At 43.8% G+C, this 22,649-nt stretch overlaps 1 protein-coding gene and 6 gene segments (V, D, J or C); all 7 read left to right on the top strand.

Annotated features, from left to right (window-relative positions):
* The first annotated feature begins 661 nt into the window (after positions 1-661).
* LOC117805986 lies at positions 662-1,179 on the top strand. The segment is given in 2 exon segments: positions 662-717; positions 813-1,179. Coding segments are annotated over 2 exon segments (414 nt in total).
* An 845-nt stretch (positions 1,180-2,024) lies between these two features.
* On the top strand, positions 2,025-2,576 carry LOC117806526. The segment is given in 2 exon segments: positions 2,025-2,076; positions 2,155-2,576. Coding segments are annotated over 2 exon segments (471 nt in total).
* A 2,532-nt stretch (positions 2,577-5,108) lies between these two features.
* On the top strand, positions 5,109-5,861 carry LOC117805979. The segment is given in 2 exon segments: positions 5,109-5,172; positions 5,283-5,861. Coding segments are annotated over 2 exon segments (471 nt in total).
* A 4,581-nt stretch (positions 5,862-10,442) lies between these two features.
* Positions 10,443-11,591, top strand: LOC117805980. The segment is given in 2 exon segments: positions 10,443-10,961; positions 11,072-11,591. Coding segments are annotated over 2 exon segments (465 nt in total).
* Positions 11,592-13,932: 2,341 nt separating this feature from the next.
* On the top strand, positions 13,933-14,517 carry LOC117806525. The segment is given in 3 exon segments: positions 13,933-14,001; positions 14,109-14,398; positions 14,482-14,517. Coding segments are annotated over 3 exon segments (372 nt in total).
* Positions 14,518-16,172: 1,655 nt separating this feature from the next.
* On the top strand, positions 16,173-17,933 carry LOC117806523. Its single transcript, XM_034675478.1, has 4 exons — positions 16,173-16,266; positions 16,377-16,769; positions 17,525-17,721; positions 17,898-17,933. The coding sequence occupies exons 1-4, from the start codon at positions 16,218-16,220 to the stop codon at positions 17,931-17,933; spliced, it is 675 nt and encodes a 224-aa protein (XP_034531369.1). The 5' UTR covers positions 16,173-16,217.
* Positions 17,934-19,564: 1,631 nt separating this feature from the next.
* Positions 19,565-20,212, top strand: LOC117806522. The segment is given in 2 exon segments: positions 19,565-19,680; positions 19,791-20,212. Coding segments are annotated over 2 exon segments (471 nt in total).
* The last annotated feature ends 2,437 nt before the right edge of the window (positions 20,213-22,649 follow it).

Genomic DNA, 22,649 nt, shown 5'->3' with positions numbered 1-22,649 from the left:
AGGACAGCGGCGTGTATTACTGTGCAGCTAGTAGGCACAGTGACTCAGAGTCGCTCTCCTTCCCTACAAAAACCCTCAGAGATGATCAGCTGATACTTCACTGTCAGGAGGAGGAGTACAGCTGCGTCTGAGTGCAACATGCGGCAGGAAATCAGAGGTTTCTGCCTCTCTGGTTTCAACTTTTAATCTGAGTATTCAAATATTAAGAGTCTGTTGTCGCCCCGATCAAGAGGGATTGAAATGTATGACAGCCTACACGCCCGACCAATCATCAAGACCGACGTGAGGGCGTTGAAAAGAAGAGGGGCAAGGCTATATGACACCTAACCTCTCTCTCTGACGTGGTTTGTGTAGTTGACCTCTAGGGCCACCGTAGTTAAGATGAATCAAAAGTCAAAGCATGTGGGACGATCAGAGACGCCTCTTTCTGGTCGAATACGATTGGCCGAGCACCAAAAAAGCATAACATATTAAATGTTGTATGATAACCTCTCATATTGACTGCAGGTCTCTCAATTGAATCAGATGAAAATAATCTGCAGCAGACTTTGTAATAGAAGTAAATGTTTCTGAACATGATCTGTAGATGATTCAGTGACTCTCCTCCCACCACACAGACCCTCACTGACTCTGCTCTCTGAGATCACTCTGCTCTGAACTCGACCATGATCACAGCTGGTCTCCTCAGTCTCTCTGCAGCTCTGCTCTGTATTATAGGTACTCTACTTTATACGGCTGCACACTTCAAGGAGAACCGTACTCTATACTACGAGATGTTAGACCTGTTAATGACGTGATTTTACCTTCCACAGGTGGAATCGATGGGAGTGATGTGGACCAGGACCCTCTGCTGTGGGCGGCAGAGGGTCAATCTGCCACACTCAACTGCAGTCACACGAAAGGTTCAAATTATTTCCAGATGTACTGGTTCAGACTGCGGCCCGGGGAGATGATGCAGCAGATAGTTCTCACCACCTTAATGCCACCACATCAGTACTGGACCGGCTTCACTGAGGACAAATTTCCTGCCAAGAAGGACAAAGCTGAGACCGGATCTTTGACGGTGGAGAAGCTGGAGCCTTCAGACAGTGGAGTGTATTACTGTGCTGTGAGTGAACACAGTGATACAGGGGACTCAGACAGCTGCACAAATACCACACTGTTGAATAAATGAATGAAAGACCTCAGTGGTTTCATTATCTGTAGGGGGAGCTACAAACCTGTACACGGTACACATGAAGGTCTTCATTTGCTCCTTTGCTCCATCTGAACTGCAGTTTTTAACACCTCCGCATTGGCTTCAATTCTTGCAGCCGGAGGTTGCTGCTTGGACGAGACCTGACATGCCTCATTTGTTACAGTCTGTGGTGGTCCTCCCTAATGAAGGCGAGGATGTTGAAGTTAGAGCTCAACAACTGTTCCTCTGCCAGAATAATTCCACCTCCCAGCATTGCTCGCATCTTTGAAACCCTAAGTCTGCTGGATCAAGCTACAATCGCTCTTAAAGCGTGACCTCGGCATTATTTAGAATCATTCAGATCCAAGGAGCATTTTTGGATACAGAACATCCAAAGAATTTGTCTTCAGGAGGGCAGGATGATCTTTCCATCCATCCATTTTCGCGTGTTCGCGGAGGTAGCAGTCCAAGCAAATTGACCCAGACATCCCTCTCCCCAGCAACATTTTCCAGCTCCTCCTGGGGAATCTCGAGGTGATCCCAGACCAGGCGGGAGATATAATCCCTCCATCGAGTTCTGGGTGTTCCCCGGGGGCCTTCTCCCAGTTCAGATCTTTCTGTTCTGTTTCTATTCCCTGAAACTGAAGGCTCCTTTGATCGACTGATTCATGAATCTAAATCGTGACATCCAAAGCACACATCCACTCCTGAAGGCGTGTGACGGCCCAGTATGTCTCCTCCTCCTCCTCCTCCTCCTCCTCCTCCTCCTCCTCCTCCTCCTCCTCCTCCTCCTCTACATCCAGCCACTTCACAGCATCTCTACAGTTTAGTTTTCCTCTGTGTTTGAATCATGATCACACTCCTCGTACTCTTGCACGCTCTGGTGTTCTGTTCAACAGGTAAACACTAAGAAAACTCAAGAAATGGACCTCAGCACTTTTCATTATTCTAACCCTGAATCTGCTTCTTTCTTGCAGAACTCTCAAAGAACAGAGTCGATCAGAGTCCTGCAGCGCTGATCGAACCCTCTGGAGAAACAGTGACGTTAAGCTGCAACCATTCAAACTCTAACTTTGATATGATCCAGTGGTACAAACAGTCCGCTGGGAAACATGACATGGTTCTGCTCGCCTATGTTCGATTCACTTCAAAAGTTGTGGAAGATAAATTCATTGGCGTGTACAATGTGAGCGGTGTTGGTGGAAGTCTGTCGAGTCTTCAGATTCTGAAGCTGCGAGGATCAGAGGACAGCGCTGTGTATTTCTGTGCTGCCAGTGACGCACAGTGTCGCACAAACCCTCAGTCTGTAACAAAAACCTGCTCTGATGCAGACAGACGACACGAACACCACAGAAACAACAACAAACCCTGCACCCTCCAGCTGCCTGGCATCAGATAGCTGGAGGGTGCAGGGTTCCTCTGCAGAGTATGAGAGGAGGGATCCTTCCCTTTTGACCCACTGTGTCTGAAATTGAATCATAGCTACATGTTGATGGAGGTGATGATAAACCAGGGCCCGTATGCACGTCCAGCCATTACACAAACGGGACCATTAGTCTTAATGCACCGTTATGGAACGGCCTATTTGGCCGTGGCGCTGGCCGCATGCACGACTGCAAATAATTGGCCAATTAACTAATTGCGCATGAAGGCAAGGCTGGTGCAAAACGTCATATGTCCAGGGAATCTCCTGGAAAACCCTGATCCAACCAATTTGAATTGTGCATGCCTACTATGCATAAACAACAATTAACATGGCGAGTGGTATCAGTGTGACTGAGAGAAGATCAAGAAAAAACAATTTTTCAGCTGAAGAAATTGACATTTTATTACAAGAATGTAGAATGAACATACATCAGCAGAGGGGGCAGCAGTCTCAGCAGAGAAGCCCAGACACTCGGGCCTCGATAACGCCTCGGTATCCTCCCAGAAGAGCTGGTGGAAGTGGCCGGGGAGAGGATGTCTGGGCTTCCCTGCTGAGACTGCTGCCCCCGAGGCCCCTGTACTGTCCTCCTAATGGTGTAGCCTACCCAAAATTAGACAGCCAGCCAAGCTCCCTGAATATACAGCATGAGAGTCAGGATGTAGCGTTCTAGCTCCAGTTTTAATTCGGACTCTTGATGAGCATGTTGGTAAACAAAAGGAGTAAAAAGGGAATGCTTGCGATGGGCTTAATCAAAAGGATTACAACTGATTGTCCAGCAATGCTGAGATCCACTGATTCTGCTCCCTAGCTCTCAGCTGTTGTATTCTGTCAATCAGTAGCGGAGCTAACTCAACAGCATGAACTGCTTACAGGGCAGAACAACCCCGACCCAGATAAGCGGAGGAAGATGGATGGATGGATGTTTACATAAATCATTTTAAATCAATAAAATAATCTTTCAATCAATGTTTTTACCAACATGTTGGTATCTTAACCCTCCTGTTATGTTGCGGGTCAAATTGACCCATTTTAAAGTTCATAAATCTAAAAAGAAATTAATAAAATGAAAGAAATTCAAAATGTAAAATAAAATAAACAAAAATTTCTGTCATGTAGAACTACTGTATTTATATTTAGGTCTTTCAAATGTACATTAAAAAAAGTTTTAACATGAATTTTCTTATAAAAACGAGTGAGTTATCCTCACTGAACTTTGATCTGTGAGGATTAAAGAACACCATTGCACTAAATATTGATTTAAATGGTTAATAATGGAGTTAATAAAGAGATTGAAAGAATGTTTATTGGGATTGTTTTGGGTTCTGACACTTTTGGATAATTAAATATACCCCGGGTCAAACTGACCCAGGAACATTATTGCTGTTCCTGTGAAAGGAACATAACAGGAGGGTTAAGTTAGTAGTCGGGGTCTTGTCTCACCCTGTCAGTATTCTGAGAGGGTGAGACAAGACCTGCTAACCATACATTATCCCTTACATAGATTTGGTTGTTATTTTTCCTCATTGATCCATCTTAAGAAAGAGTAATGTTTATTTCTATGAATAATACATTCTTGTCAGAGTTAACAATTCACTCTTAAGAGCCTGAACGTCCCAACGCTAAAGGCAGACTAACTTTTGATCTTGAAACAAGAACAAGAACCAGAAAAATCCAAATGAAACCAACCCAGGGAAAGATGCTGACCTTAATCGTTTCCTTTTCTGGAGGTGGGAGTGTTTAACCGCTCATGCTCATTCAGCTGTGAGCAGTACTGAGACACCTCCCACCATGGTTTACTGAAACGAGGGCTCACTCAGAGAGAAGGAATCAGGACTGTACGGACATGTGACAGAACAAAGAGGGATCTTAAATTCAGCATGAAGATCTTCGTCTGCTGCCTCGCCTTGAGTGTCACTCTGGTTTCAGGTAACCTAATGAAAGTCTGGACATGTTGGTGCTTTGTCTTTATGAGGACTCATTCTCTCATGTTGTGATCTTCTCCACAGGTTCCTCTTCAAGTGAAGAAGTCAAACAGACTCCTGCAAACATTTACCATCAACCAGGAGAAACAGCTGAAATAGAGTGTTCACACAGCAACACTAAATATGATCTAATCCTCTGGTATAAGAAGACAAATGGCACACAGATGCAGCTGCTGGGGTATATGAATTACGAAATTGGAAACCCAGAGGAAGGAGTGAATATAAAGCTGGAGGGGGGCGCAAGCAAGGACCAGACCTGCACGTTAAAAATGGAAGACCTCAAACTGAACAGCAGCGCAGAGTACTTCTGTGCTGTCAGTGTACACAGTGCTGGATATCTCAGCTCATCAGTACAAAAACCTCCCTTCATCACCACAGAGCGGCTCACAGCCTCTATTACCAAACCTGTGGTGACAGCTGACATGATGACTGTGATGTGAAGAGGAGGAGGAAGCAGCTCAGACTTCTCCCACCTCATCACTCTGTGGCCTTTTCTGAAAGGACATCTTAGTGGCTGCTCTGACACAGGAGACACAACATGATCATCTTATTCCTGATCATTCATTTCAACATCTTTCTGGTGTCAGGTAATGTCTCTAGAGGTTCTTAAAATAGGTGTTTTGTAGGTTTAGTTGTTGAAAGTGTTTTAAAGTGCTGCTGTTTGAGCTGTTCTGTTTACGTCTTCGACTTTCCACAGGTTCCTCTCCTGGTAAAAAGGTCACCCAGACTCCAGCTCACGTTTACATCAAACCAGGAGAGAAAACAGCCACACTCAACTGTAGACATGAAATTTCAGGCTATTATACTCTTCTCTGGTACAAGCAGTCAGACGGACAGATGACGCTCCTGGGATATATGTCCCTCACGGATGCAACCCTAGAGAAGGATGTGAAGGTGAAGGTGAAGATCGGAGGGGATGCAAATGAAAACAAGACCTGCACATTAACAATTGAAGAAGCCGACCTGAACAGCAGTGCAGTGTATTTCTGTGCTGCTAGTCTCCACAGTGCTGCATGTCACCACTCATCAGTACAAAAACCTGCTCTCCACATTTTATCATCTCTGTCGGCTCACAGCCGCCCTCACACCTGCAACAAGCCTCTTCATTTAAATCTCTGATCTCTGTGAATAATAGAGCAGTGGTTGTTGAAACCACCGCTCTGAAAGAAGTGTTCCTCTCTCTCCTCCTCCACGCCTTTAGAACCTTCATACAGCACCGGATCCACTTCAAGATCCTGCTCTAGCCCTCAATAATCTTGCCCCCCTCATACCTGACAGAACTCCTCAAACGTCACTCCCCATATTGCTGCCTCAGATCTCCTGTCCCTTATCACCAAGACCAAGCACCGCACTTTGGGGGACAGAGCGTTTCTTTTATTTCTGCTTCTTTCTTGTTTTCAGTCTCTGTAAAGCTCTTTGAATTACATTTGATTTGTATGAAAGGTGATGTATAAATAAAGCTTGGTTGATTGATTCTCTTTCTGTAAAGTGTCCTGGCTGAACTCTGTTTGATGGATATGATCTGAACTGAGTGGATATATTATACAAGATTACAACACGTTGCCCATATCAGCTTTAATATCACAAAACACTTCCTGCAATAACTGATAAACTGCATGATAATTATATAAAGAGTCATGAATTAGTGACTCTGAGTCAACTTAAAGGGAATCCAGCTTGCAGCACTGTGTTATTTAACTTAGAATATTGACATGAGTTGCCATAGAAACACTAATTAATAAAGCTCTGTGTGACTATCTTTGATAGGTGGCAGTATATACCCTTCATGAAACTGTGGTGTGTGTTGGTGTCTGATATGATGTTGTTCATGTAAAGAACTGGAGGTACAATGTGACTCCACCCACTTTAAAAGGTGGTGTTTGTGAAACTGGAAGAAGAGGCGTTTCCTTAAAGAGAGGAGGAAGAGTCAGCAGACGAGCTCACAGTAAACTGGGATGAAGAAAGAGAAGCAATAACCAGACTGATGTTAAACTCAGTCAGAAACTACATCATGATCATTTTCCTCTGTGTCACTCTGAATGTTTTCATCGTCTCAGGTACTCTGGAGAACATTATATTCAATGATATCCAAATTTGACATTTTAATGAAGGATTTTTAAAATCTATTTCCTCTCATTCTTACAAACTGGGATTGTGTTTTCTGCTGTTTCCACAGGGGCCTCTGTCGACAAAGAGGTCAACCAGGATCCATCTGATGTGATCAAGAGACCGGGTGAACCGGCAATATTTTACTGCCAACACAAAATTAGTGGCTATCGTGTAATCCTCTGGTACAAACAGTTAAAGAACAGACATATGCAGCTCCTGGGATACATGACTGGAGATAAAGAATTTCCTGAAGACAAAGACAAAGTGAGCATAGAGGGGGATGCAAATGCCAACAAGGACTGCAAACTAACAATCAAAGAAGTGGATCTGAACAGCAGTGCAGTGTATTTCTGTGCTGCTAGTCTCCACAGTGCTGCATGTCACCACTCATCAGTACAAAAACCTCCCTTTATCTCTAAGACACAGCTCACAGCCTCTTCAACTTATTGGGTGTTATTACCAAACCTGTGGTGACAGCTGACATGATGACTGTGATGTGAAGAGGAGGAGGAAGCAGCTCAGACTCCTCCCACCTCATCACTCTGTCTCCTTTTCTGAAAGGACGTCTTAGTGGCTGCTCTGACACAGGAGACACAACATGATCATCTTATTCCTGATCATTCATTTCAACATCTTTCTGGTGTCAGGTAATGTCTCTAGAGGTTCTTAAAATAGGTGTTTTGTAGGTTTAGTTGTTGAAAGTGTTTTAAAGTGCTGCTGTTTGAGCTGTTCTGTTTACGTCTTCGTCTTTCCACAGGTTCCTCTCCTGGTAAAAAGGTCACCCAGACTCCAGCTCACGTTTACATCAAACCAGGAGAGAAAACAGCCACACTCAACTGTAGACATGAGATTTCAACTTATAATCAAATCTTCTGGTACAAGCAGTCAGACGGAGAGATGACACTCCTGGGATATATGTATTTCACGGAACCAACCCTTGAGAAAGACTTGAAAATGAAGGTGAAGATCGAAGGGGATGCAAATGAAAACAAGACCTGCACATTAACAATTGAAGAAGCCGCCCTGAACAGCAGTGCAGTGTATTTCTGTGCTGCTAGTCTCCACAGTGCTGCATGTCACCACTCATCAGTACAAAAACCTGCTCTCCACACTTTATCATCTTTGTCGGCTCACAGCCGCCCTCACACCTGCAACAAGCCTCTTCATTTAAATCTCTGATCTCTGTGAATAATAGAGCAGTGGTTGTTGAAACCACCGCTCTGAAAGAAGTGTTCCTCTCTCTCCTCCTCCACGCCTTTAGAACCTCCAGACTGGACCAGATCCACTTCAAGCTCCTTCTCAATCCCTCAATAACCTCCCCATGTAGTACCTGTCCAACCTCCTCAAACGCCACTCCCCATCTCACCTCCTCAGATCTCCTGTCCCCTATCACCAAGACCAAGCACCGCACCTTGCGGGACAGAGTCTTCATCATCGCTGCCCAGACTCTCTGAACTCTCTCCCTCCAAACATCCTCAACTCTGACTCTCTTCACTCATTTAAAAACCACCTCAAGACCTTCCTGTTCAACAAAGACCACAACACATGACCTCTCCTCCCGCCCCCCCTCTGTCTTTGTTCTGTTGAGTACCCAGAAAAGCTCTATACAAGTCCAATCAATTATTATTATTAAAAATATAAATAGAGTTTCATGACATACTGCTTCATAAAAATAGACCAACATACAAGAAATGAAGTGAGTGCAACTGTAAGGAGGGTACCACCTCAGCCTCATCTGAGCCAGGATAAACCTGGTCTGGGTTCCTCTCATAAGGTGGCAGTATAAACCTTTGACGTGGTGTTTGACGTGATGTTCTTACGTTGAGTTACGACTGTGACTCCGCCCACTTTAAAAGCTCAAAAGGAGGGATTTCCTTTTGAACCCCTGCCTCCAGTTTACTGTGACATCAACTCTGACACATGTAGACTGATGTTAAACTCAGTCAGACACACATCATGATCATCGTCCTCTGTATCACCTTTAACCTTTTAATCGTTTCAGGTAAAGAATTCAAGTTTTTTCAAACATTGTCGTCTTAATTTGAAATTCTACTTCCTGTTTTACTGTTTTTTGCACACATTGTGATTGTGTGTTGTTGTTTCCTCAGGTTCCTCTGTCGACAAAGAAGTCACTCAGACTCCAGCTCACGTTTACATCAAACCAGGAGAGAAAACAACAACACTCAACTGTAGACATGAAATTAAAGACTATAATCGAATCTACTGGTACAAGCAGTCAGACGGAGAGATGATGTTCCTGGGATATGTGTTTATGAGCGGTCCAAACCCAGAGCCAGACGTGAAGGTGACGATGGGAGGGAGTGCAGATAAAGGCAAGACCTGCACATTAACAATCCAAGAAGTGGATCTGAACAGCAGTGCAGTGTATTTCTGTGCTGCTAGTCTCCACAGTGCTACAGATCTTTGTTTCTCAATACAAAAAGCTTCTGATGATGGTTTCATTTCATCTCTGTGTTACAGTTTACAGCCCCTTACACCTGTTTCAAAGTCCTCTAACCAATGTGGGTCTTTACTTCTCATCCAGATCAGATACTATGACGGGAGGTTTGGAGACCGCAGCCTCAGACTTTCACTCATGGATTTGATCTGAACTGAGTGGATGTATTATTCAGGATTATGTCAGCCAGCAGCTGAATATGAGGGCTGAGAATCACAGGGACACTCAGGACACGATGTAATCCAATATGACATGATACCACACAGGAAGGAAAGACACCTAATACTTGATACTCTGCCCACAATAACTATAATGACACAATACAGCAATAACTAATAAACTGGAAGACCATCATGTAGGGCTGGGCGATAAATCCATCTCATCTATGAATTCATATTTGTGATCTAGGACGACTTTTAAACAAGAACATCTAGACTTTCTCTTTAACTTCCTCCACCCTCCCTCTGGGCTCTTGAAGCTCCTCTTATTTACCTCCTACAGGGAGAAACAACAACACCAACAACAACATGGCCGCCAGCATTAATGAAGACTGTTCCCAAGAAAGTGGTTTGTAACTGGTTTGGTTTTGCAGCGTCAGACCTCAAACAATCCACAGTCCCTCAGTTTGTTCAGAAGCTGTAGCAGCTAAAGGAAGCAGCACGATCAATTTATTCCAACATCAGCTGCACACGTGAAAAGATCTCTAGAGAGCTGGACTACAACAGACATGTGGTCCAGTCCAACCATGCAGCCTCACACGAGTGTGACGGAGCATCTTATGAACGATGATCGGGCTCTGTGAAGTGTCTTCCTCTGATAGGTGGCAGTATATACTCTTCATGAAACTGTGGTGTGTGTTGGTGTCTGATATGATGTTGTTCATGTAAAGAACTGGAGGTACAATGTGACTCCGCCCACTTTAAAAGGTGGTGTTTGTGAAACTGGAAGAAGAGGCGTTTCCTTAAAGAGAGGAGGAAGAGTCAGCAGACGAGCTCACAGTAAACTGGGATGAAGAAAGAGAAGCAATAACCAGACTGATGTTAAACTCAGTCAGAAACTACATCATGATCATTTTCCTCTGTGTCACTCTGAATGTTTTCATCGTCTCAGGTACTCTGGAGAACATTATATTCAATGATATCCAAATTTGACATTTTAATGAAGGATTTTTAAAATCTATTTCCTCTCATTCTTACAAACTGGGATTGTGTTTTCTGCTGTTTCCACAGGGGCCTCTGTCGGCAAAGAGGTCAAACAGGATCCACCTGATGTGATCAAGAGACCGGGTGAACCGGCAATATTTAACTGCAGACATAAAGATCAGAGCTTGAGCGTCATCCTCTGGTACAAACAGTTAGAGGACGGACAGATGCAGTTCCTGGGATACATGACTGGAGATCAAGAAGTTCCTGAAAAAGGAGTTAATGTGAAGATAACAGGGAGTGCCGAGAAAGATCAGACCTGCACATTAACAATCAAAGAAGTGGATCTGAACAGCAGTGCAGTGTATTTCTGTGCTGCTAGTCTCCACAGTGCTGCATGTCACCACTCATCAGTACAAAAACCTCCCTTTATCTCTAAGACACAGCTCACAGCCTCTTCAACTTATTGGGCGTTATTACCAAACCTGTGGTGACAGCTGACATGATGACTGTGATGTGAAGAGGAGGAGGAAGCAGCTCAGACTCCTCCCACCTCATCACTCTGTCTCCTTTTCTGAAAGGACGTCTTAGTGGCTGCTCTGACACAGGAGACACAACATGATCATCTTATTCCTGATCATTCATTTCAACATCTTTCTGGTGTCAGGTAATGTCTCTAGAGGTTCTTAAAATAGGTGTTTTGTAGGTTTAGTTGTTGAAAGTGTTTTAAAGTGCTGCTGTTTGAGCTGTTCTGTTTACGTCTTTGTCTTTCCACAGGTTCCTCTCCTGGTAAAAAGGTCACCCAGACTCCAGCTCACGTTTACATCAAACCAGGAGACAAAACAGCCACACTCAACTGCAGACATGAAATTCAAGGCTATAATTATATCCTCTGGTACAAGCAGTCAGATGGACAGATGCAGCTCCTGGGATATATGGCAGTGAGCGCTCCAAACCCAGAGCCAGGCGTGAAGGTGACAATGGGAGGGAGTGCAGCTGAAAACAAGACCTGCACATTAACAATTGAAGAAGCCGACCTGAACAGCAGTGCAGTGTATTTCTGTGCTGCTAGTCTCCACAGTGCTGCATGTCACCACTCATCAGTACAAAAACCTGCTCTCCACATTTTATCATCTCTGTCGGCTCACAGCCGCCCTCACACCTGCAACAAGCCTCTTCATTTAAATCTCTGATCTCTGTGAATAATAGAGCAGTGGTTGTTGAAACCACCGCTCTGAAAGAAGTGTTCCTCTCTCTCCTCCTCCACGCCTTTAGAACCTCCAGACTGGACTACTGCAACAGCATCCTTTACGGCCTTCCCTCCACCGACCTCCAAAAACTCCAACATGTCCAGAACTCAGCTGCCCCGGTTACTCACCCACTCCCGCTCCATCCTTCAGCACCTCCACTGGTCAAATGTACAGATAACAGAATGTAATAAACGAGTTATGATATAAGAAACTGAGCACAGTGTTACTTCAGGCAGGTCACAAAGTCAGCTGATCTTATGGGGAATAAAATATGTAGTTTTTAAAAAGACTAAAGGTCTGCGTGACTATCTTTGATAGGTGGCAGTATATACCCTTCATGAAACTGTGGTGTGTGTTGGTGTCTGATATGATGTTGTTCATGTAAAGAACTGGAGGTACAATGTGACTCCGCCCACTTTAAAAGGTGGTGTTTGTGAAACTGGAAGAAGAGGCGTTTCCTTAAAGAGGAGGAAGAGTCAGCAGACGAGCTCACAGTAAACTGGGATGAAGAAAGAGAAGCAATAACCAGACTGATGTTAAACTCAGTCAGAAACTACATCATGATCATTTTCCTCTGTGTCACTCTGAATGTTTTCATCGTCTCAGGTACTCTGGAGAACATTATATTCAATGATATCCAAATTTGACATTTTAATGAAGGATTTTTAAAATCTATTTCCTCTCATTCTTACAAACTGGGATTGTGTTTTCTGTTGTTTCCACAGGGGCCTCTGTCGACAAAGAGGTCGACCAGGATCCATCTGACGTGATCAAGAGACCGGGTGACGCAGCCAAAATTTACTGTGGACACAAAATTAGTGGCTATAACGTAATCCTCTGGTACAAACAGTTAGAGGACAAACAGATGCAGCTCCTGGGATACATGGTTGGAGATAAAGAATTTCCTGAAGACAAAGACAAAGTGAGCATAGAGGGGGATGCAGCTGAAAACAAGAACTGCACATTAACAATCAAAGAAGTGGATCTGAACAGCAGTGCAGTGTATTTCTGTGCTGCTAGTCTCCACAGTGCTGCATGTCACCACTCATCAGTACAAAAACCTCCCTTTATCTCTATGACACAGCTTACAGCCTCTTCAACTTATTGGGCGTTATTACCAAACCTGTGGTGACAGCTGACATGATGACTGTGATGTGAAGAGGAGGAGGAAGCAGCTCAGACTCCTCCCACCTCATCACTCTGTCTCCTTTTCTGAAAGGACGTCTTAGTGGCTGCTCTGACACAGGAGACACAACATGATCATCTTATTCCTGATCATTCATTTCAACATCTTTCTGGTGTCAGGTAATGTCTCTAGAGGTTCTTAAAATAGGTGTTTTGTAGGTTTAGTTGTTGAAAGGGTTTTAAAGTGCTGCTGTTTGAGCTGTTCTGTTTACGTCTTCGTCTTTCCACAGGTTCCTCTCCTGGTAAAAAGGTCACCCAGACTCCAGCTCACGTTTACATCAAACCAGGAGAGAAAACAGCCACACTCAACTGTAGACATGAGATTCCAAACTATAATCAAATCTTCTGGTACAAGCAGTCAGATGGAGAGATGACGCTCCTAGGGTATATGACTAGCTCCTTTCCAACCCTAGAGAAAGACGTGAAGGTGAAGGTGACGATGGGAGGTAGCGCAGCTGAAAACAAGACCTGCACATTAACAATTGAAGAAGCCGACCTGAACAGCAGTGCAGTGTATTTCTGTGCTGCTAGTCTCCACAGTGCTGCATGTCACCACTCATCAGTACAAAAACCTGCTCTCCACACTTTATCATCTCTGTCGGCTCACAGCCGCCCTCACACCTGCAACAAGCCTCTTCATTTAAATCTCTGATCTCTGTGAATAATAGAGCAGTGGTTGTTGAAACCACCGCTCTGAAAGAAGTGTTCCTCTCTCTCCTCCTCCACGCCTTTAGAACCTCCAGACTGGACTACTGCAACAGCATCCTTTACGGCCTTCCCTCCACTGAAATGTTCAACAAAGACCACAACACATTACCTCTCCTCCCGCCCCCCCTCTGTCTTTGTTCTGTTGAGTACCCAGAAAAGCTCTATACAAGTCCAATCAATTATTATTATTATTAAAATATAAATAGAGTTTCATGACATACTGCTTCATAAAAATAGACCAACATACAAGAAATGAAGTGAGTGCACGCTGTAAGGAGGGTACCACCTCAGCCTCATCTGAGCCAGGATAAACCTGGTCTGGGTTCCTCTCATAAGGTGGCAGTATAAACCTTTGACGTGGTGTTTGACGTGATGTTCTTACGTTGAGTTACGACTGTGACTCCGCCCACTTTAAAAGCTCAAAAGGAGGGATTTCCTTATGAACCCCAGCCTCCAGTTTACTGTGACATCAACTCTGACACATGTAGACTGATGTTAAACTCAGTCAGACACACATCATGATCATCGTCCTCTGTATCACCTTTAACCTTTTCATCGTTTCAGGTAAAGTATTCAAGTTTTTTTTACAGATTGTCGTCTTAATTTGAAATTCTACTTCCTGTTTTACTGTTTTTTGCACACATTGTGATTGTGTGTTGTTGTTTCCTCAGGTTCCTCTGTCGACAAAGAAGTCACCCAGACTCCAGCTGACATGATCAACAAACTGGGAGAACCAGCCAACATCCACTGCAAACATGAAAATGAAGACTTTACCCGAATCCTCTGGTACAAACAGTTAAAGAACAGACAGATGCAGCTCCTGGGATACATGAACGTTAATCAAGGTTATCCTGAAGAAGGACTTAATGTGACGATAACAGGGAGTGCCATGAAAGATCAGACCTGCACATTAACAATCAAAGAAGTGGAGCTGAACAGCAGTGCAGTGTATTTCTGTGCTGCTAGTCTCCACAGTGCTACAGATCTTTGTTTCTCAATACAAAAAGCTTCTGATGATGGTTTCATTTCATCTCTGTGTTACAGTTCACAGCCCCTTACACCTGTTTCAAAGTCCTCTAACCAATGTGGGTCTTTACTTCTCATCCAGATCAGATACTATGACGGGAGGTTTGGAGACCGCAGCCTCAGACTTTCACTCATGGATTTGATCTGAACTGAGTGGATGTATTATTCAGGATTATGTCAGCCAGCAGCTGAATATTAGGGCTGAGAATCACAGGAACACTCAGGACACAATGTAATACAATATGACATGATACCACACAGGAAGGAAAGACATCTAATACTTGATACTCTGCCCACAATAACTATAATGACACAATACAGCATTAACTAATAAACTGGAAGACCATCATGTAGGGCTGGGCGATAAATCCATCTCATCTATGAATTCATATTTGTGATCTAGGACGACTTTTAAACAAGAACATCTAGACTTTCTCTTTAACTTCCTCCACCCTCCCTCTGGGCTCTTGAAGCTCCTCTTATTTACCTCCTACAGGGACAAACAACAACAACAACAAAAACATGTCCGCCAGCATTAATGAAGACTGTTCCCAAGAAAGTGGTTTGTAACTGGTTTGGTTTTACAGCGTCAGACCTCAAACAATCCACAGTCCCTCAGTTTGTTCAGAAGCTGTAGCAGCTAAAGGAAGCAGCACGACCAATTTATTCCAACATCAGCTGCACACGTGAAAAGATCTCTAGAGAGCTGGACTACAACAGACATGTGGTCCAGTCCAACCATGCAGCCTCACACGAGTGTGACGGAGCATCTTATGAACGATGATCGGGCTCTGTGAAGTGTCTTCCTCTGATAGGTGGCAGTATATACCCTTCATGAAACTGTGGTGTGTGTTGGTGTCTGATATGATGTTGTTCATGTAAAGAACTGGAGGTACAATGTGACTCCGCCCACTTTAAAAGGTGGTGTTTGTGAAACTGGAAGAAGAGGCGTTTCCTTAAAGAGAGGAGGAAGAGTCAGCAGACGAGCTCACAGTAAACTGGGATGAAGAAAGAGAAGCAATAACCAGACTGATGTTAAACTCAGTCAGAAACTACATCATGATCATTTTCCTCTGTGTCACTCTGAATGTTTTCATCGTCTCAGGTACTCTGGAGAACATTATATTCAATGATATCCAAATTTGACATTTTAATGAAGGATTTTTAAAATCTATTTCCTCTCATTCTTACAAACTGGGATTGTGTTTTCTGTTGTTTCCACAGGGGCCTCTGTCGGCAAAGAGGTCAACCAGGATCCATCTGATGTGATCAAGAGACCGGGTGAACCGGCAATATTTAACTGCAGACATAAAGATCAGAGCTTGAGCGTCATCCTCTGGTACAAACAGTTAGAGGACGGACAGATGCAGTTCCTGGGATACATGACTGGAGATCAAGAAGTTCCTGAAAAAGGAGTTAATGTGAAGATAACAGGGAGTGCCGAGAAAGATCAGACCTGCACATTAACAATCAAAGAAGTGGAGCTGAACAGCAGTGCAGTGTATTTCTGTGCTGCTAGTCTCCACAGTGCTGCATGTCACCACTCATCAGTACAAAAACCTCCCTTTATCTCTAAGACACAGCTCACAGCCTCTTCAACTTATTGGGCGTTATTACCAAACCTGTGGTGACAGCTGACATGATGACTGTGATGTGAAGAGGAGGAGGAGCAGCTCAGACTCCTCCCACCTCATCACTCTGTCTCCTTTTCTGAAAGGACGTCTTAGTGGCTGCTCTGACACAGGAGACACAACATGATCATCTTATTCCTCATCATTCATTTCAACATCTTTCTGGTGTCAGGTAATGTCTCTAGAGGTTCTTAAAATAGGTGTTTTGTAGGTTTAGTTGTTGAAAGTGTTTTAAAGTGCTGCTGTTTGAGCTGTTCTGTTTACGTCTTCGTCTTTCCACAGGTTCCTCTCCTGGTAAAAAGGTCACCCAGACTCCAGCTCACGTTTACATCAAACCAGGAGAGAAAACAGCCACACTCAACTGTAGACATGAAATTTCAGGCTATTATGTTATCCTCTGGTACAAGCAGTCAGACGGACAGATGACGCTCCTGGGAAATATGTATTACACAGCTCCAACCCTAGAGAAGGATGTGAACATGAAGGTGAAGATCGGAGGGGATGCAAATGAAAACAAGACCTGCACATTAACAATTGAAGAAGCCGACCTGAACAGCAGTGCAGTGTATTTCTGTGCTGCTAGTCTCCACAGTGCTGCATGTCACCACTCATCAGTACAAAAACCTGCTCTCCACATTTTATCATCTCTGTTGGCTCACAGCCGCCCTCACACCTGCAACAAGCCTCTTCATTTAAATCTCTGATGTCTGTGAATAATAGAGCAGTGGTTGTTGAAACCACCGCTCTGAAAGAAGTGTTCCTCTCTCTCCTCCTCCACGCCTTTAGAACCTCCAGACTGGACTACTGCAACAGCATCCTTTACGGCCTTCCCTCCACTGAAATGTTCAACAAAGACCACAACACATGACCTCTCCTCCCGCCCCCCCCCTCTGTCTTTGTTCTGTTGAGTACCCAGAAAAGCGCTACACAAGTCCAATCAATTATTATTATTCAAATATAAATAGAGTTTCATGACATACTGCTTCATAAAAATAGACCAACATATAAGAAATGAAGTGAGTGCATGCTGTAAGGAGGGTACCACCTCAGCCTCATCTGAGCCAGGATAAACCTGGTCTGGGTTCCTCTCATAAGGTGGCAGTATAAACCTTTGACGTGGTGTTTGACGTGATGTTCTTACGTTGAGTTACGACTGTGACTCCGCCCACTTTAAAAGCTCAAAAGGAGGGATTTCCTTTTGAACCCCAGCCTCCAGTTTACTGTGACATCAACTCTGACACATGTAGACTGATGTTAAACTCAGTCAGACACACATCATGATCATCGTCCTCTGTATCACCTTTAACCTTTTAATCGTTTCAGGTAAAGTATTCAAGTTTTTTTTACAGATTGTCGTCTTAATTTGAAATTCTACTTCCTGTTTTACTGTTTTTTGCACACATTGTGATTGTGTGTTGTTGTTTCCTCAGGTTCCTCTGTTGACAAAGAAGTCACCCAGACTCCAGCTCACGTTTACATCAAACCAGGAGAGAAAACAGCAACACTCAACTGTAGACATGAAATTAAAGACTATGATCGAATCCTCTGGTACAAGCAGTCAGAGGGAGAGATGAAGTTCCTGGGATATGTGTTTATGAGCGGTCCAAACCCAGAACCAGGCGTGAAGGTGACGATGGGGGGGAGTGCAGATAAAGGCAAGAACTGCACATTAACAATCAAAGAAGTGGATCTGAACAGCAGTGCAGTGTATTTCTGTGCTGCTAGTCTCCACAGTGCTACAGATCTTTGTTTCTCAATACAAAAAGCTTCTGATGATGGTTTCATTTCATCTCTGTGTTACAGTTCACAGCCCCTTACACCTGTTTCAAAGTCCTCTAACCAATGTGGGTCTTTACTTCTCATCCAGATCAGATATCATGACGGGAGGTTTGGAGACCGCAGCCTCAGACTTTCACTCATGGATTTGATCTGAACTGAGTGGATGTATTATTCAGGATTATGTCAGCCAGCAGCTGAATATTAGGGCTGAGAATCACAGGGACACTCAGGACATGATGTAATACAATATAGCATGAGACAACAAAGGAAGGAAAGACACCTAATACTTGATCCTCTGCCCACAATAACTATAATGACACAATACAGCAATAACTAATAAACTAGAAGACCATCATGTAGGGCTGGGCGATAAATCCATCTCATCTATGAATTCATATTTGTGATCTAGGACGACTTTTAAACAAGAACATCTAGACTTTCTCTTTAACTTCCTCCACCCTCCCTCTGGGCTCTTGAAGCTCCTCTTATTTACCTCCTACAGGGACAAACAACAACAACAACAACATGGCCGCCAGCATTAATGAAGACTGTTCCCAAGAAAGTGGTTTGTAACTGGTTTGGTTTTGCAGCGTCAGACCTCAAACAATCCACAGTCCCTCAGTTTGTTCAGAAGCTGTAGCAGCTAAAGGAAGCAGCACGACCAATTTATTCCAACATCAGCTGCACACGTGAAAAGATCTCTAGAGAGCTGGACTACAACAGACATGTGGTTCAGTCCATCCATGCAGCCTCACACGAGTGTGACGGAGCATCTTATTAAAGATGATCGGGCTCTGTGAAGTGTCTTCCTCTGATAGGTGGCAGTATATACCCTTCATGAAACTGTGGTGTGTGTTGGTGTCTGATATGAAGTTGTTCATGTAAAGAACTGGAGGTACAATGTGACTCCGCCCACTTTAAAAGGTGGTGTTGGTGAAACTGGAAGAAGAGGCGTTTCCTTAAAGAGAGGAGGAAGAGTCAGCAGACGAGCTCACAGTAAACTGGGATGAAGAAAGAGAAGCAATAACCAGACTGATGTTAAACTCAGTCAGAAACTACATCATGATCATTTTCCTCTGTGTCACTCTGAATGTTTTCATCGTCTCAGGTACTCTGGAGAACATTATATTCAATCATATCCAAATTTGACATTTTAATGAAGGATTTTTAAAATCTATTTCCTCTCTTTCTTACAAACTAGGATTGTGTTTTCTGCTGTTTCCACAGGGGCCTCTGTCGGCAAAGAGGTCAACCAGGATCCATCTGATGTGATCAAGAGACCGGGTGAACCGGCAATATTTAACTGCAGACATAAAGATCAGAGCTTGAACCAAATCCTCTGGTACAAACAGTTAAAGAACAAACAGATGCAGCTCCTGGGATACATGGTTGGAGATAAAGAAGTTCCTGAAAAAGGAGTTAATGTGAAGATAACAGGAAATGCAGGAAAAGATCAGACCTGCACATTAACAATCAAAGAAGTGGATCTGAACAGCAGTGCAGTGTATTTCTGTGCTGCTAGTCTCCACAGTGCTGCATGTCACCACTCATCAGTACAAAAACCTCCCTTTATCTCTAAGACACAGCTCACAGCCTCTTCAACTTATTGGGCGTTATTACCAAACCTGTGGTGACAGCTGACATGGTGACTGTGATGTGAAGAGGAGGAGGAAGCAGCTCTGACTCCTCCCACCTCATCACTCTGTCTCCTTTTCTGAAAGGACGTCTTAGTGGCTGCTCTGACACAGGAGACACAACATGATCATCTTATTCCTGATCATTCATTTCAACATCTTTCTGGTGTCAGGTAATGTCTCTTGAGGTTCTTAAAATAGGTGTTTTGTAGGTTTAGTTGTTGAAAGTGTTTTAAAGTGCTGCTGTTTGAGCTGTTCTGTTTACGTCTTTGTCTTTCCACAGGTTCCTCTCCTGGTAAAAAGGTCACCCAGACTCCAGCTCACATTTACATCAAACCAGGAGAGAAAACAGCCACACTCAACTGTAGACATGAAATTTCAACCTATAATCAAATCTTCTGGTACAAGCAGTCAGATGGAGAGATGACGCTCCTGGGGTATATGACTAGCTCCTTTCAAACCCTAGAGAAGGATGTGAACATGAAGGTGAAGATGGGAGGGAGTGCAGATGAAAACAAGACCTGCACATTAACAATTGAAGAAGCCGACCTGAACAGCAGTGCAGTGTATTTCTGTGCTGCTAGTCTCCACAGTGCTGCATGTCACCACTCATCAGTACAAAAACCTGCTCTCCACATTTTATCATCTCTGTCGGCTCACAGCCGCCCTCACACCTGCAACAAGCCTCTTCATTTAAATCTCTGATCTCTGTGAATAATAGAGCAGTGGTTGTTGAAACCACCGCTCTGAGAGAAGTGTTCCTCTCTCTCCTCCTCCACGCCTTGAGAACCTCCAGACTGGACTACTGCAACAGCATCCTTTACGGCCTTCCCTCCACCGTCCTCCAAAAACTCCAACATGTCCAGAACTCAGCTGACCCGGTTACTCACCCACTCCCGCTCCACCCTTCAGCACCTCCACTGGTCAAATGTACAGATAACAGAATGTAATAAACGAGTTATGATATAAGAAACTGAGCACAGTGTTACTTCAGGCAGGTCACAAAGTCAGCTGATCTTATGGGGAATAAAATATGTAGTTTTTAAAAAGACTAAAGGTCTGCGTGACTATCTTTGATAGGTGGCAGTATATACCCTTCATGAAACTGTGGTGTGTGTTGGTGTCTGATATGATGTTGTTCATGTAAAGAACTGGAGGTACAATGTGACTCCGCCCACTTTAAAAGGTGGTGTTGGTGAAACTGGAAGAAGAGGCGTTTCCTTAAAGAGAGGAGGAAGAGTCAGCAGACGAGCTCACAGTAAACTGGGATGAAGAAAGAGAAGCAATAACCAGACTGATGTTAAACTCAGTCAGAAACTACATCATGATCATTTTCCTCTGTGTCACTCTGAATGTTTTCATCGTCTCAGGTACTCTGGAGAACATTATATTCAATGATATCCAAATTTGACATTTTAATGAAGGATTTTTAAAATCTATTTCCTCTCATTCTTACAAACTGGGATTGTGTTTTCTGCTGTTTCCACAGGGGCCTCTGTCGGCAAAGAGGTCAATCAGGATCCATCTGATGTGATCAAGAGACCGGGTGACGCAGCCAAAATTTACTGTGGACACAAAATTAGTAGCTATAACACCATCCTCTGGTACAAACAGTTACAGAACAGACAGATGCAGCTCCTGGGATACATGACTGGAGATAAAGAATTTCCTGAAGACAAAGACAAAGTGAGCATAGAGGGGAATGCAAATGCCAACAAGAACTGCACACTAACAATCAAAGAAGTGGATCTGAACAGCAGTGCAGTGTATTTCTGTGCTGCTAGTCTCCACAGTGCTGCATGTCACCACTCATCAGTACAAAAACCTCCCTTTATCTCTAAGACACAGCTCACAGCCTCTTCAACTTATTGGGCGTTATTCCCAAACCTGTGGTGACAGCTGACATGATGACTGTGATGTGAAGAGGAGGAGGAAGCAGCTCAGACTCCTCCCACCTCATCACTCTGTCTCCTTTTCTGAAAGGACGTCTTAGTGGCTGCTCTGACACAGGAGACACAACATGATCATCTTATTCCTGATCATTCATTTCAACATCTTTCTGGTGTCAGGTAATGTCTCTAGAGGTTCTTAAAATAGGTGTTTTGTAGGTTTAGTTGTTGAAAGTGTTTTAAAGTGCTGCTGTTTGAGCTGTTCTGTTTATGTCTTCGTCTTTCCACAGGTTCCTCTCCTGGTAAAAAGGTCACCCAGACTCCAGCTCACGTTTACATCAAACCAGGAGAGAAAACAGCCACACTCAACTGTAGACATGAAATTTCAACTTATAATCAAATCTTCTGGTACAAGCAGTCAGACGGAGAGATGACACTCCTGGGATATATGTATTTCACGGAACCTACCCTTGAGAAAGACGTGAACATGAAGGTGAAGATCGGAGGGGATGCAAATGAAAACAAGACCTGCACATTAACAATCAAAGAAGTCGACCTGAACAGCAGTGCAGTGTATTTCTGTGCTGCTAGTCTCCACAGTGCTGCATGTCACCACTCATCAGTACAAAAACCTGCTCTCCACATTTTATCATCTGTCGGCTCACAGCCGCCCTCACACCTGCAACAAGCCTCTTCATTTAAATCTCTGATCTCTGTGAATAATAGAGCAGTGGTTGTTGAAACCACCGCTCTGAAAGAAGTGTTCCTCTCTCTCCTCCTCCACGCCTTTAGAACCTTCATACTGGACTACTGCAACAGCATCCTTTACGGCCTTCCCTCCACTGAAATGTTCAACAAAGACTACAACACATGACCTCTCCTCCCGCCCCCCCTCTGTCTTTGTTCTGTTGAGTACCCAGAAAAGCTCTATACAAGTCCAATCAATTATTATTATTATTCAAATATAAATAGAGTTTCATGACATACTGCTTCATAAAAATAGACCAACATACAAGAAATGAAGTGAGTGCACGCTGTAAGGAGGGTACCACCTCAGCCTCATCTGAGCCAGGATAAACCTGGTCTGGGTTCCTCTCATAAGGTGGCAGTTTAAACCTTTGACGTGGTGTTTGACGTGATGTTCTTACGTTGAGTTACGACTGTGACTCCGCCCACTTTAAAAGCTCAAAAGGAGGGATTTCCTTATGAACCCCAGCCTCCAGTTTACTGTGACATCAACTCTGACACATGTA

The sequence above is a fragment of the Notolabrus celidotus genome, chromosome 22 (genome assembly GCF_009762535.1).
Source record: "Notolabrus celidotus isolate fNotCel1 chromosome 22, fNotCel1.pri, whole genome shotgun sequence".
Taxonomy (NCBI): Eukaryota; Metazoa; Chordata; class Actinopteri; order Labriformes; family Labridae; genus Notolabrus; species Notolabrus celidotus.
Note: the sequence above shows the minus strand (reverse complement) of the source record. Positions and strands in the feature narration are given on the sequence as shown.

Coding starts and splice junctions, on each gene's coding strand:
- LOC117806523 (XM_034675478.1), top strand. CDS start 16,218: ATGATCATCTTATTCCTCATCATTCATTTCAACATCTTTCTGGTGTCA. Junction 16,267..16,376: donor CAACATCTTTCTGGTGTCAG/GTAATGTCTCTA, acceptor GTCTTTCCACAG/GTTCCTCTCCTGGTAAAAAG. Junction 16,770..17,524: donor TCACAGCCGCCCTCACACCT/GCAACAAGCCTC, acceptor TTGTTTCCTCAG/GTTCCTCTGTTGACAAAGAA.